At 51.3% G+C, this 14724-nt stretch overlaps 1 protein-coding gene across 1 annotated transcript; it reads right to left on the bottom strand.

The window, feature by feature from the left end:
- Nucleotides 1-3934: 3934 nt before the first annotated feature.
- On the bottom strand, nucleotides 3935-4655 carry EI90DRAFT_3119943 (uncharacterized protein; the record flags this gene model as incomplete). The annotated part of the gene is made up of 2 exons (XM_039063263.1): nucleotides 3935-4270; nucleotides 4344-4655. The coding sequence occupies 2 exons, from the start codon at nucleotides 4653-4655 to the stop codon at nucleotides 3935-3937; spliced, it is 648 nt and encodes a 215-aa protein (XP_038918727.1).
- Between the last annotated feature and the right edge of the window lie 10069 nt (nucleotides 4656-14724).

Below are 14724 nucleotides of genomic sequence, written 5' to 3'. Positions count from 1 at the left end.
AACCAGGAAGTTCCAGACTCACACCCACACGGCTGGCCCTTCCTCCAGTCCCATGGTGGGAGTCAACACCACTCCATCTGGAAGTGGTGATCTGGGCCCGTGAGGGCCCAGCAACGTGTCATATGCATTGTACCATCTCAGGAGATGCTGAACCTGTCACAGCATCTCAATCCCACTTGGCATCTGTCCTACTGCCGCCTTTGCATTCACCATCATATCCGTACAATCCCAACCTCCACTCCGGGCTCCTGGAACTCCAAAACTGATTCCGGAGCCCTACTTCCCTTCCGTCACCTTCTCCTTGCCGACTCCCAAGAGGTTATCCCACCTCCGGCTCCAACACCACCTTTGGTCCGACTCTGGAACATCCTGGGTCCGACCTCAACCTCGACACCTTCCAGATGAGTGTGCAACACCTATGCTCCCGACTCCGGACCTCCACTCTGGAATCCCATTCGCGTCTCTGTCTCCGGAACCTCCGGTCTTAGCTCCGACCTTGGACTTTGACCCCACCTCCGCTTATACCCATTGTATTGGTTAGCTCATTCCATTTAATTACGTTTGCCAATATTCCGGAGTTTGACTTCCGAGTTCGGACTTTCCGGACTTATGTTGGACCTTGCAACTATTGCATTGCTCCATTCAATTCTGCTATACTCCCTCATTCCTATTTGGGCTGCTGCTTCCTTTCTATTCAGTCAGCTGGCCATTCCCCACTCCCATCCTCCTTCCTTCCTCCTTGGGCCTTGGCCCTTCATTCCTCCTTTGAGAAACACCATTGAGTCAAACCCTTGACCCTCGGTGTTGTTCCTCTTTCCATCTCCCTTTGTCTCCTTTCATCCTACCCTTGTTCCTTTTGATTCTGGACCCCTCCTTATATACAATGTACATAGTAACTTGTAACCTCAGTCCGAAATCGACTTGAATTCCCCCAAGAGACTTCCCCTCTGCTAGATCCGAAATTAGGGACCCCTAGGACAACCAGCAATGGCACAGCGCTCCACCTGAGTCGCTGAGGCCGAGGTCCTTCCATGCTAAGTCTCCGATTCCACTCCGGAGTCATCCGAATCCACAAGTTCTAACACATGGGCCCGCTCTCCCTATTTCAAGAGCACACGAGTATTATGTGAACACATCAACAAAGTCAGAACTGGCCTTGCCAGCTTGAAAGCCAACACCACCCAGTTGGAAGTCAGTGGTTACCACCTTGACCACTGCCATTGAGGATTCGATAAGAAAATCAATGAATTCTATTTGCACTCAATCGATGTGACAAGCCAAAGCCGCAGACAAAAATGCAAGTCGACCCACCCATGGCCACTCAGGCCCAACTTCCCTCCCCACTCACTTGCACACTGGGGAGGCATTTTAAGACTTTCCTTCCACCCAGTTTGGGATGGAATAATCATCTCCCTAGTGCTGTAGAGTGCAAACACAAGGAGCTGCCCAGCGCTTCGCTGGGTAAAATTCTCAGCGATTCTCCTCCCCCAGTGGGAGCAGAGCATCGATCTGATGTTGTACTGGAGGCCCAAACGACAGGTTTACCATCGGTTATAGATGGAATCGGCAGCGCTTCAGCTGCTGCCAAGTGCCAGCTCATAGAGCTGCCCAGCGCATCAGCAATTCCTGGGTTTGACAACCCAGCAGCACCTACTCCTTCCACTCTGCAGGAAGTCGAATCCAAACCACCTCCTTGGCCCTCTGCAGGCCAAGAGGGACGCTTTCCTGGCGCTGTTAAGTGCCATGTCACCAAGATGCGCAATGCTGTTCTACATCGCGATTTTGGTGATTCATTATACTCTCCCCCTATGTTAGAACTGGGCGAGGGCGGACGATTCCAGAGGGGAACTGGAGACTTAGCAAGGAGGGACCTTGGCCTCAGCGACTCAAGTGGAGTGCTGTGCCATTGCTGTTTGTCCATTTGGTCCTTAATTTCATAGGAGGCGAGCAGGAAGTCTCTAGGGGGCATTTCAGGTCGATTTTAGACTAAGGACTAAAACGAGTATGTACAAGTGCTGATATATATAATGGAGAGGGAAAAAGCACAAGGAAACAAAGGGGATCTGAATCAGAACAAAGGCATCCGAACGGGAACAAAGGGATGACAGAAGCGGAGCGGTACTGAAGGTCATAAGGCAGAACCTGTGGTACGTCTGAAAGGAGGTAAGGAGGGCGAGGCCCAGAGGGGCAGGAGGATGAGGGGAAGTGGGGATGATGACTAACTGGCTAGAATGGGAAGAAGCAGCAGTACAAATAGGGATGAGGGGAAAATGCAAGAGATACATTACAAGCGGCGAAAGTGCCGAAGGTGATCCGTGGAGCTCAGGGGTTACAGAGGTTATGGAGGTTACGGAGGTGGGGTTGAAAGTCTGAGGGATATTGGCAATGGTGTTTACGTAGTATGAGGTCACCAATGCAATGGACTAAGGCTGAGGTGGAGTCAAAGTCCAAGGTAGGAGCTATGACAGAGGCTCGGAGCAAAGGTATGAGCTGTCATATCCTGGAATCCCGACCCTGCGCACTCCCACCACATCACTCCTTCCTAACAACTTCACCATCCCCTACACCATGCCTCCCCACTCTCCAAGTCACCTTCCCTCCTGACTGTCTCAGCTCCGGTCTGGTTGCGGCACACCGAACCTTGGCTACTCCCATCCTGGAACCTCGGTCCCAAGTCGGAACATTCAGAGACCCCGGATTTGCTCCGATATCCTGACGGACCTCCGACATCCCATGACATGCCCTTAAACCATTCCTTCACCCACTTCATTTATTGGAGTCACCCAACATCCTTCGGATACGCAACTCCGCTTTCGGAGCTAACCGCATCCTTCGGTGATCTCCTTCACGCTATCACTTATTAGTCATCTTCCATTCTTAGCACGACTACCTTCTTACTACCATTCAGTCGGCTAACCCCCTTTACCCATTTGTCTTCCCCATCCATTTTCCGGCCTCCAACTCCGCCCTCCTTGGCCCGACACCTCGGTTCCCCGTTTTAGATATCGTCCGGAACCTTTCGGTACCTCTCGGTATCATTCAGTACCTTTCGGTGTTTTCCCCATTTTGTCATTTCAGGCTTTGACTAAAGTCCTCCCCATCCTCCTTTATAAATACACGTAGATTAGAACCTGTAGTTCCTCAGTTCTAATCTTGACTAAAATGCCACCCAAAGTCCCTCTGAGTGAATCCTGTCCCTGTTCTACAAGACACCTCAGACATAAGAAATACAAGGACTAACTGAGACGTAACAGAGGCACAGCGCTCCCTCCGAGTCACTGAGGCCGCGTCCTTCTTAGAGCCTCTTGTACCATCCAGCAGAACCGGGCTCCCTGAGAAGCTTCGGTTCACTACCGGAGCCCTCGGACCCCCCTCTAGTTGAGCCCCGCCTGTTAGAATGCGGGGATTCGGACGACTCCGGAATGGAATCGGAGACTTAGCATGGAAGGACCTCGGCCTCAGCGACTCAGGCGGAGCGCTGTGCCATTGCTGGTTGTCCTGGGGGTCCCTAATTTCGGATCTAGCAGAGGGAAAGTCTCTTGGGGGGGAATTCCAGTCGATTTCGGACTGAGGTTACAAGTTACTAGGTACATTGTATATAAGGAGGGGTCCGGAATCAAAAGGAACAAGGGTAGGACAAAAGGAGACAAAGGGAGATGGAAAGAGGAACAACACCGAGGGTCAAGTGTTTGACTCAATGGTGTTTCCCAAAAGAGGAATGAAGGGCCAAGGCCCAAGGAGGAAGGAAGGAGGATGGGAGTCGGGAATGGCTAGCTGACTGAATAGAAGGAAGCAGCAGCCCAAATAGGAATGAGGGAGAATCGCGGAATTGAAATGGACAATGCAATAGTTGCAAGGTCCGGAGTAAGTCCGGAAAGTCCGAACTCGGAGGTTAAACTCCGGAATATTGGCAAAGGTAATTAAATGGAATGAGCTAACCAATACAATGGGTATAAGCGGAGGTGGGGTCAAAGTCCGAGGTCGGAGCTAAGACCGGAGGTTCCGGAGACGAGACGTGAACGGGATACCGGAGCGGAGGTCCGGAGTCGGGAGCATAGGTTTTGCGTACTCGTCTGGAAGGTGTCGAGGTTGGGGTCGGACCCGGAATGTTCCGGAGTCGGACCGAAGGTGGTGTCTGAGCCGGAGGTGGGATAACCTCTTGGGAGTCGGCAAGGAGAAAGTGATGGAAGGGAAGTAGGGCTCCGGAAGTCGGAGTTCGGAGTTCCAGGAGCCCGGAGCGGAGGTCGGGATTGTATGGATATGACACCGCCTGCATTCGGACTCACGCATTTACCCCCTCTTCCATAACCGACGGGTTTTTAACATGAGCGGTGTTCGAGTACGAAGTATGGGACAGCGGCAGAAGGTCGTAACTTGGTGGGGGGTCGATGGAAGAGGGCCAGAGGGGAGAGAGAGGAAGGAGGAATGAGGAAAGGTGTGGAGGAGAGGAAAGGTGTCAGGTCCAAAGGTGAGTATCGGAGCGGATGGGAGAAGAGTAGGAGGGTGACGGAAGGGTGGAGGTGTTGTGGGGAGGAAGCAGAGGAGTGGGAGGAGGAGTAGTAGGAGGGTGGCAAGAGGAGTGGTGTTCGGTCCAAGGTGAGTATCGGAGTGGATGGAGATAGGACAGGAGAGGGACGGAGGAGTGGAGGTGACATGGGGGGGTGAGAGGAGGTGTGGTGTCAGGACCGAGGGTGAATATCGGAACGGACAGCAGTAGGGCAGGACTCTGGAGGTGGTGAAGAAGGAGGTCCGGGAGTCGGGTCGGAATCGGATATGCATGGATATGACAAAGGTTAGCAGAGTGGGATCGTGGCCTCAGCGACTCGCTGTGCCCTGAGCTTGACGTTTGGGGGAGATCCCGTATTTACAGACTGACACTTACAGCGGACCTCAAACAAGACTTGTGGGCGGAGCGGACCTGTAGGAGGAGCGTGGACTCTGCAAGCATGGACTCAGAGGGGGGAAGCCCCCTTTGCAGAAGGAGGGACTCAGACCAGACAGGGGGGTACTCTAGTTGATTTCAGACTGAGGTCCCCAAAAGTATTTACAAGGTATAAGTAGGTAAGAGACATCAAAAGAGGGACCAGTCAGTCCGGTGCGGAAATAAGCGGAAATGAGCGGGGACTTATCAAACTGACAGATTAAATGAATGAATAGGAAAGTGCAATAGCACACGGATCAAGTGCCAATATTGGCAAGTTAAGCGAATGAAATGGGTGAACATAATAGGCACTCGGCAAGGAATGAATGAATGCTGCCAAGTGGCAAAAAGCCAAAGGAAAAGCGGGGTCGGCACACAGCACCGACACAAGTCTGCGAAATGGGATGCGGGAATCAGCGCAGCACTGATAAGTCCGCAACAGAGGGTGGTCCGTCAGTGCTGTCACAAATGAGGACAGCATGATGGCCAGCAAAGGTATGGAGGGGAGTGTTGACCTGACTACAGGGTGTGGAGGTCAACCAGGAGTGCAGAGGGTGCAGAGGTGGGCAGAGGTCTGGACGTGGAAGATGTGCGGAATATGGAAGATGCAAAATATGTGGAGGATGCGGAGGCAGGGATGTGAGACTGAGTTGTGCTATAGGCCTAGGAGGAACCAGAGGGACTGGATGCCAGGAGCACCAAAGGTTTGGGAACTGGAAGTGAAGTCGGAATGCTGGCAGGGTCCAGGGTCTGATTGTTGGCAAAGTCTCACTCGATAGGGCAGGGGGCCAGACATCGGATTGAGGGCTGGTTGGATCAGGTTTCGGGTCGGCAGATTCACCTATTGGCTTTGATTCGCCGCTGATGGAGCCCTGGGATTTGTCGGTCATGACACATGGGGTGAATGGGAAGGCAAAAGGGTTTCGATCTTGTTCATGGTCTCCTCCAGCTTCCAACTCTACTCTGTAGATGACATCATGCAATTCTGCTGGTAGTTGTAGGGATGAGTGGGCTTCAGCTGTGAGTGTGGCCGTCTTGGCTGCCTGCCAATGCTCTAGCAGCAGGGTAAGGGCTCTGGGCGGTATATTCTGGTTATGGTTTTCTTTCAATACTTCCACCTCGTTGAGATGATGGTCTTCTGGGGCCAGCAACCATAGTCGATCGAGCAGACAAGGTCCAGAGCCCAGGCTTCTAACAGGTACATAGGAGAATATGGGATCTGATGCCCCAAACTGACCATTCAACCACATACTATGTGATGGAGCGATTTTGAATGGCTCTGCATCGATCTCTATGGCTTCTAGTCCGGCATGATCCACCCAATGAGCGTTGGTGATCACAACAGAGTTGCTGGGGGTGGGTCTTCAACTGATGCTGGCAAAGGCTAGCGACATGGGATGAGGTAGAGAAGTGGGAGAGATCGATAGTGATTGGGGAATGAGCGGTGATCGGTTGATGCCATGATCTGGCTCCGACTCAGGATGTCCCGACTTTGCTTGATTGGGCAGTTGGTGCTTAATAGTGTCTGCTCAAGCCAGCCCTCAATTTATATTTCCCAAGTATTTCGGGTGCGTTCCTGAGGTCTCTTTCGGTCGCCCATGTATCTTCCTGGGCCCCCACCAAACTCTGAATAATGTTTTCCCTTTTTGTCTCCTGTGCCCCACCACATTGTCCACCTTGAACTCCTCCAAGGCTCTAATGTTGTCTCTAGGGTTGGACAGGTGGGGTTGCAAGCCGTCTCCTGCAGGCCGGTATGGCCTTAAGTGAGCCATGTTGACCACATTGTGCATCGGGTAGGAGTCAGGGAGCCTTAGCCGATATGCATTGTAACAGGGATAACCCTGTGTACTGCAAACCACCAGCCTTTGTGGGTTTCACACCCTAGCCTGGGCTCCTCATTCTTCCATATTTACTTATGTACATACTAGTCGCAGCTCACGATCCCGTGACTGCACAGCCACGAACAAGAGAGTCATGGAAGTCCAGAGTCGGACAAGTGAGAACACCTGAGGGCAGTCCAAAAGCAGGAAAAAGGGCAGATAGTTGGCTCACACAGAGAGTGGGTAGCAACTAGTCTGAGCCTGTACCTTGAGGATACCTGGGGTTCTCAGTGCGAGACATTCTGGGAGACATCCCCCACGAGCCTGAGTGGCATAGTCAGGGCAGTTGCCGGAGAACACATGGAGGAGGAAGAGCTTGGCCAGTTCCGGAGAGGTGATGGTGTCGTGGGTAGGGATGAAAATGCACTGTTTGGACAGGCGGTCCACGACAACCAAGATGGAAGTGAATCCAGAAGAGGAGGGTAGCTGTTCGATGAAATCCATGGAGATGGAGTTCCAAGGACGTTCGGGGATGGGGAGTTGTTTGAGCAAGCTGTAAGGCTTATGATGGGGAACTTTGGCATGGGCACAAGAAGTGCAGGAGGATACGTAACTCGTGACAAAGTTACGGATGCCCAGCCAGGTATACTCACGACACACTAGATCCAGAGTCCGGTTTTGACCGAAGTGTCCAGAAAGTTGGTGGTCATGTTTGTCTCGCAAAATGCGGAGACGGAGATCGTTAGAATCCGGAACGTAAATGCGGTTGTCCAGCCTCAACAGGCCTTCGGCATCAATGGACCAGCGGGAATTGGGGAGGTTGGGGGAAGCGAGATGAGAAGAGATTGTGGTGTCAGAGGAGAGGGAGGCTAGAATGTCTCGATGAAGAGCCTCTGTGTCGATGAGTACGGCTGCACGGATTACTGTGGCAGCTAGGAACGTAGCTCGTAAGGACGCAGTGAGCTGCTCCGAAGTGAAGACCGATCGGAAGTTCTGCAGATTGATGTGAGCGTAGTCCATATCCCCTTCTTTGGGATAGACGTCCCAGTGTCTAGTCAACGCATCCGGTTTTACTCCGAGTCTTCCGGGACGGAATCGGACAGTCATGTGGAACTGGGAGAGGAACTCTGACCAGCTGGCTTGCCGCCGGGTCAAGAGTTTGGTGGTGGAAAAATACTTGAGGTTCTTGTGGTCGGTGACGACGTCGATTGGGGTTCCTGAACCTTCAAGGTAATGATGCCACAATCGGAATGCATCATGAATGGCAAGCAGTTCCTTATCATGGGTGTCATAATTGAGCTCCGGCACCGAGAGTGTTCTAGAGCGGAAAGCGATGGGGCGAATCTCTCCGTCATCACAGCGGATGGACAGGATTCCCGAGATTGTGTAGTCGGAAGCGTCGGTTTCTACAATGAGGGGGGCGTCGGGTAGCCAATGTGTGAGGATAGGAGCAGAAGTGAAGGCTTCTTTCAAGGTGTTGAAAGCAGAGCGACAATCGTCAGAGAATAACCAGGGGGCTCCTTTACGCGTGAGGCGCATTGTAACGGGTCTATTGCCTAGACTCGAGACAGAGAGAAGGGGGAGGGTGGTAGTGTGCGTGGGTGCAGTTCGTGGGGCCGGGTTTTGGTCCTGGGGCGCTACCGAGTCTGCAAAAACCTCAAACAAACACTCACCTACATCTCTCTTGGACGTCAAGGCTGAGTATTATGATGTGAGGGGTCTTAGACGTGAGCAACTAGCTCAGAGGGGGCGTTAGGGTCGTGGATGGCGTCTTTGCCACTTGGATGTAACTTCTGCTTGTCCCTTCATGGGTCTATTCAGTACTTACTTGTTATGTACAAGCTGTTATCTATTTTATATGAGTTGGAAATGGAATGAATGGACTGGGGGGATGTAAACGGGCCGTTAGGCAACCGTAAATAAGGAATGTCCAATTGGGAACAAAGAAACAATAAAAGAAATATGAATGAATGGGGAAAATGTGACAACGGGTCCGAAATGGGAATTGTGAAAGTTAACTCCGCAACACTTCGCCACAGCGCCGGCCTATCCTCCCGTCAGCAACCTCCTCGTCTCCAGCTTTCCAACGAACCCTTATTCATCCCAATTGGTGCAGTACTTCTTGAGATGTGGCCATTGACAGGTGCTGTCAAGACCACATGAGACTATACTCCGTGCTGAACCATCTGGGCATTGGATTGTCATTCTGGGAAATGCTCCGGAGGTGAAGAAGGATGGTAGAGCATCACTATCAGGTAGAAAAACGGCTGGGTTGTATGTGTGGTTATGGAGATCTAGAGAGGGGGTGAAATTGGCGGCATGGTTGGGCGTGGGAATTTTGCTTGGGGTTGTCGGGAATGATGGAGAAAATAAGGAAAAATAAGGAATGAGTTTATGGAGTGTTGGATAGTGATAGAATGAGCATCGGGAGCGTCAGCGGGTATGTAGTGGGTGTTTGTGGCCAAATTCCGCAGAATCCGACTTTTTGCGGTACACGGAGTTGTCCCCACAACAGTGTCAAGGGGACCACAATGTCGGAGTATTGGTGGATGAAACGCCGATAGAAGTTAGCGAAGCCAAGGAAGGATTGGACATCCTTGACTTTATGGGGCTCGGGCCAATCTTGGACGGCTTTGACCTTCTCGATGGACATGGTGAGTCCGGAGGGAGAGAGGCAGTATCCCAGATATTCCATAGTGTCTGTATGAAACTCGCATTTCTTCAGATTGGCATATAGGCCGTGTTTGCAGAGTCTCCTAAGAACTTCTCGGACATGCTCCTGATGTGAAGCCATGTCTTCCAAGTAGGTAAGGATGTCGTCTAGGTAGACTACCACAGAAACGTCCAAGAGGTTGGCAAAGATCGTGTTGACGAATCACTGGAAGGCCGCGGGTGCATTTGTGAGACCGAATGGCATGACAAGCCACTCATAGGAACCATAGCGCATGTGGAAGGAGGTCTTCCATTCGTCACCTGCTGCAATGCGAACCAGGTGGTAAGCATGCCGGAGGTCGAGTCTGGTGTAGACCATGGCACGGCTAGGTGCGTCAAGGAGGTCAGAGATGCGGGGGAGTGGGTAGCAATCCTTTTTGGTGATCTTGTTCAGCCCTCGGAAGTCAATGCAAAGATGGAGGGATCTGTCCTTCTTGTGGACGAAGAGGACCAGTGCTGCGTGAGCGGAAGTGGCCGGACGAATGAACCCGGAGGCCAGGTGTTCATCTAAGAACGCCCGGAGGGCCTCGAGTTCCGAAGTAGAGAGAGAGTACATAGTACCCAAGTGTCACGACCCGGCGTTCCCCGGGGCCAGACGACCTCCTCCCTGACCTTCTCCCACGCCCGAACACTCCCCGCACACTCCGCTCGCCGCCCGTCGCCGTCTAACCACTTCCCGCCACCTCTCCACAACACCTTTCCTCTTTGTCGTTGAACGACCTAGCAGCGCAGAGTGCCGCGACCCGTTGTTCCATGTTTCGCCGCACCTTGTTATCTCGCGGCGAAGGTCACGCTTGACCTTCGTTGTCTTGAGCACGTGCTCTTTGTTTGTTTTCCTGCTTCTTTTCTCTGCCCGCAATCTCCGCGAGATCTGGCGACTTATTCCTTATTCAGTTCCCTAGCGCTTATATACGGCTTGTAACTAATGCCTGTACTGTAGTTCGAAATCAACTAGAATTCACCCCCTAGGCTTACCTCTGTCCCCTGTGAGACCTCTGACTTTCTGAAGTATCGGGACCGCGTCGAGAACGAGGCGCAACGCTCCTCCTCGAGTCGTTGAAGCCGAAATCCCGGCTCACTCGCCTAAGTAGCCTCGGCCTCGAGATCGGTGGGGTTTATTCCTCGCTAAAGCTCGGTCGTGTGTAGGACGCCTATTCCACTAGCGGGCAACGCTCGGTCGCCTACGGCTACCCTCGGCGAAGATTCGCACGGTTCTGACACCAAGGGTGGTGAAGTGCCTTCCTCAAGGTCGATCTTCAGGTCGTACTCACGGTGCGGTGCCAGCGTCAAGGCTTTGCTCTTACTGAACACATCTGCGAACTCGTGATACTCCTTCGGAACGGCCGAGAGGTCGACAGAATCGGTGTGGGATGAGGCAGCCCTCAAGCGGCTTTCCTCGGAAGGGATGGTTAGGCTGAAGGATACTGATCCTTCAAGTCGACAAGCCTTTGCGAATGCGGAACGGCTGACGAACTCGATAGGTAACGGAGGAATGGGAGCCTGTGACTGAGGTGCTGGCGAAACATCAGATGGTTGGATGTCGGACGACGGCAATAGTACTGGAGATGAGGGGGGAGAGCTTGGAGTAACTGTCTTGGTAGGTTCGGAAGTTCGGAACGTAATACTGCTTGAGACGCAGTCAATCAATGGATTGTAGCAGGTAAGCCAGTTGTGTCCTAGGACTAAGGAACAAGATCCATCCAGCAATGTGACAAAGAAAGTCGTGGGGGTGATGTTTCCGGAAGCAAAGCGGAGGGGAATATCAATGGCACGGGTTATGATTGAGTTGGTGCTACCGTCAAATAGGCGTAGTTGTAGGGGTTTAATCTGGTATGTCTTCAAGGCCAACTTCTTTATGAATGTGTCGTCGATGAAGCAGTCTGAAGACCCAGAGTCTATGAGTGGGGGTAGGTTCTCATAGGAGCGAAAAAGTTTATTTTGCGTCCTATCATTGGACGGAGGAGAAGTGTCAGGGCAATAGCCCCGAACCCCGAGTCACATGTAAATTAGATACATATAGTCATGTGGGCAAGCAGGAACCTCCGGGTAACTGCTTACACACCACCGTAAAATACACTATCTTGTATCACTTACGGCCTTGTGTGCTGAGCCACCCTAAGACCTCACACTTTTTTAAGTGCAAGAGGTGTGTTTTACAACACAACCCACAACTCTAAAATCTTAACATCTGACTCGGAAGCGCCTATGGCGCCTAAACACGCCCGCAAGGGCAAGGTCGCATCTGCAGTGACACTAAAAAGAAACGAGCGGTTTATAAAGAAACCGCAATCTCCCATCATGGGAGATCCAAACCAAAAGCCGTCGTCAGACGACGACGAGGATCAACATGATCCGGCATTAGCAAACACCTCAGGGCTGGTCCCTGAAGGTTTTAGAAACTTACATGGAGTAAGTGCAGGGCAAAATACCCCCAGAACTCCACAACATACCGATCTAACCCAAGCTGGGGAAGATCCCTCACCTCCTCACGAGGTGATCGACTTGCGCGAAAAACGCGTAAGTGCCGAACGATCAGCCCAAAAAGCTGATCAGATAGAGTCGCAGGAAACTCCAGGGCCCCACTATCCCCTGGAGCCCCCCCTCACGTCCCCAAGTCAAGCCCCAAAGGCAGACAAAGGGAAACAAAGGGAAGAGCCCCCGCGTCGGCTATCCGAAAAACTACTGGACTTGTTCCAGGTTCCGTCTGAATGGAGGATGGAAAGTGAAGATCAACTTCTTCTCAGGCTGAAAGCCCGAGAAGGCGCGAAAATACGCCCTGAGAGCAGGATCTCCCAGAGTGCGGAAGCTCCAAAAGAACTTCTGCTGTTTACACTCCCACACACCATGCCAGACAAGGCAAGGTCGCCAACCTTGGAGGAGGTCTCCGAGATAATGAAGAGGAGGTGAACTGAAATGAGGGAGTTCGCTGAGGAAGCCTTACGTAAAAGTAAGGAAAAACCAGCGAACAAACCCCTCTATGAAAGAGAAGCACCCTCCACAACGGCCTCGCCTAAACAAAGCGAGGGTGGAGTGTTCACTCCAAGAACCCATTCTGGAACCCCCAGAAGCGGAAATGTCAACTGGGGAGAGTCTCTGCTCGCCCAACCAAACTTCCTCCTGGAAAACCAGGAATCGCGCATAATAAACGCGATAAACTCGATCCAAAAAAAGATCAAGGAAATGAACCATAATAGCACGGCTCGTCTAGAGATAACTCTAGAAAGAATGGCCAACGCAATCGACGCGTTGACTGAAAAAATCAGCGAACAAACAGATTTGCTGAAGGAAATAAATTTCTCACAAAAAAGTGAGGAAACAAATAAACACCCCTGGACCATGGTCCAGGACATAAATAGAACTTGTGAAAAATTCACGAAAAGAACCACCAGTGCAAGCACACTGGAATATCATCAGTGACTTGACAGAGATGCTAAGGAGATCCTTCTCCCAAGGATAGGAGAAGATGATGCCGAAAGAAGGCATCGTTCAGAGATTAGGAGGAGAATTGGCACGTACCAAAGGTTCGGCCAAACGTCCACTTATGACGGACCTCTTGAACAGAGAGGTAACTCATTCACACCCTCTCAAAACAATGAGAGAATACAAATACAACTTCAGGCGAATTCGCCTGAAACCAAAGAAACGCTGCAAGGAAGATTTCCCCCAGCAAAAACCCCCCCCAAAGGAGAGATCTCCATTGGATAGCGACCCCGCGAAGGCAGGGGAGCAAGAGAGACGAAACTCTCCTCAGAGGAGATGAGGGCATGTTCCTCGAAGTTCTCAACATATTGATGAGAACCTTCATCAAAGCCTCCGCCGCGTTGAATGCGACAAAGAAATACCGCAACGTCAAATACGAAGTGGAAAAAGGCCTAAAACAGTTCTACTTAGAACTGTCAAAAGCAGCGTCCCAGATGGTGACACTGCCAGACCAGGTGTCCTTCAACGCCAGATTCCTAAACTACATTCCCCTCGAATGGAAGAGGGAAATGATTGCTCATGATAGAATCAGAGCAGACTTCTCCTCAAACGAGGAGATGTTAAAAGCAATATCTCGTGTAGACAAGATAATTGACGGGCTGAAGATGTCTTCAGCCTACAAATCAGGTTATTATACCAGAACAACTACCACGGCAACCACGAGCCGCGGCAGAGCCCTCCCATCAGGAAAGAAGGCAGAAGAGCTGAAACCCAGATGGAAAGAGGATACATCCTCGAAAAACTCGAGGAAAACTGACCAAAAGTCAGTTCCAATTTGCGGCAAATGCGGCAAAATAGGGCAAACGAAAGATTGCCCAAGACACAATATAACGAGCGATGAAAAACCAAGGCGCATAGCTGCCATGGAGATCGCGAACTCAATGGATGAAGAGTCGAAAGGCTCATCAGATGAGAAACCAGAGAACAACTCTGGTAACTCTGAAGCATCAAGCTTTGAAGTAGAGGACCCATACGAAGGACCTCAATACTCACCCGACTCAGAGGGTGAGGAAGTCAACGTCGGGACCATAAGAATGGGCCCAATGTCAGTCATCGACCACGATGACATAAATTATAAAATCAGACTGGCTGTAGCACACCAGTTAGAAAACACAGCAGACAAAAAAGTCGCCGAAGCCTTGGTGGAAGCACCAAGAAAAGACGCCTTGGGGAAATACACCAAAGTACCCAAGGAAAACAAGGACAAAGGGAAGAAGGACCAAAAGTCCATCGAAACCCAGTCCCCCTTGTTTGATGCGAAATTCCGCATCTCAAAAGATGTGGGAAAATACCCTGCAAACAGACCGCTCTCAACGAAGAGAACGCTAACGGCTCACATAAAAATAGCAGGCATAAAAGCCTATGCGCTATTCGATAGTGGAGCTGAAATGGACGCGTTATCGCCGGACTTTGTCCACGCGGTCCACATCCCAATTCTCCAATTGGAGAACCCAGTTGTCCTTCAAATGGGGATGAAAGGAACAAGATCACAGATCCTGTTCGGAACCAACGTGGACGTTGAGATCAACGGCCATGTAGAAAAACACTACTTCGATGTAATTAACATTGACAGATACAACGCCACAAAAACCAGGTAAGCTTAGACTTCCGGTCCCACAAAGTGAGAACAGTGAACAAGGGCAACATAGACACCCTTGGAATAAGCGAAGACTGTGTGACGAGATCACATGGATGGAAAACTCGAGCAAGAGCCCGAGAACAACCAAAAAAGAAGCCCCCCTGACAGGGAGGCGGGATTGAAACACACCTCAGGGTAATCACAAGAAAATA

This window comes from Cantharellus anzutake (genome assembly GCF_015039405.1).
Source record: "Cantharellus anzutake strain C23 chromosome Unknown EI90scaffold_12, whole genome shotgun sequence".
NCBI lineage: Eukaryota > Fungi > Basidiomycota > Agaricomycetes > Cantharellales > Hydnaceae > Cantharellus > Cantharellus anzutake.
The sequence above is the reverse complement of the archived record's forward strand: the minus strand, read 5'-3'. Positions and strand labels throughout refer to the sequence as shown.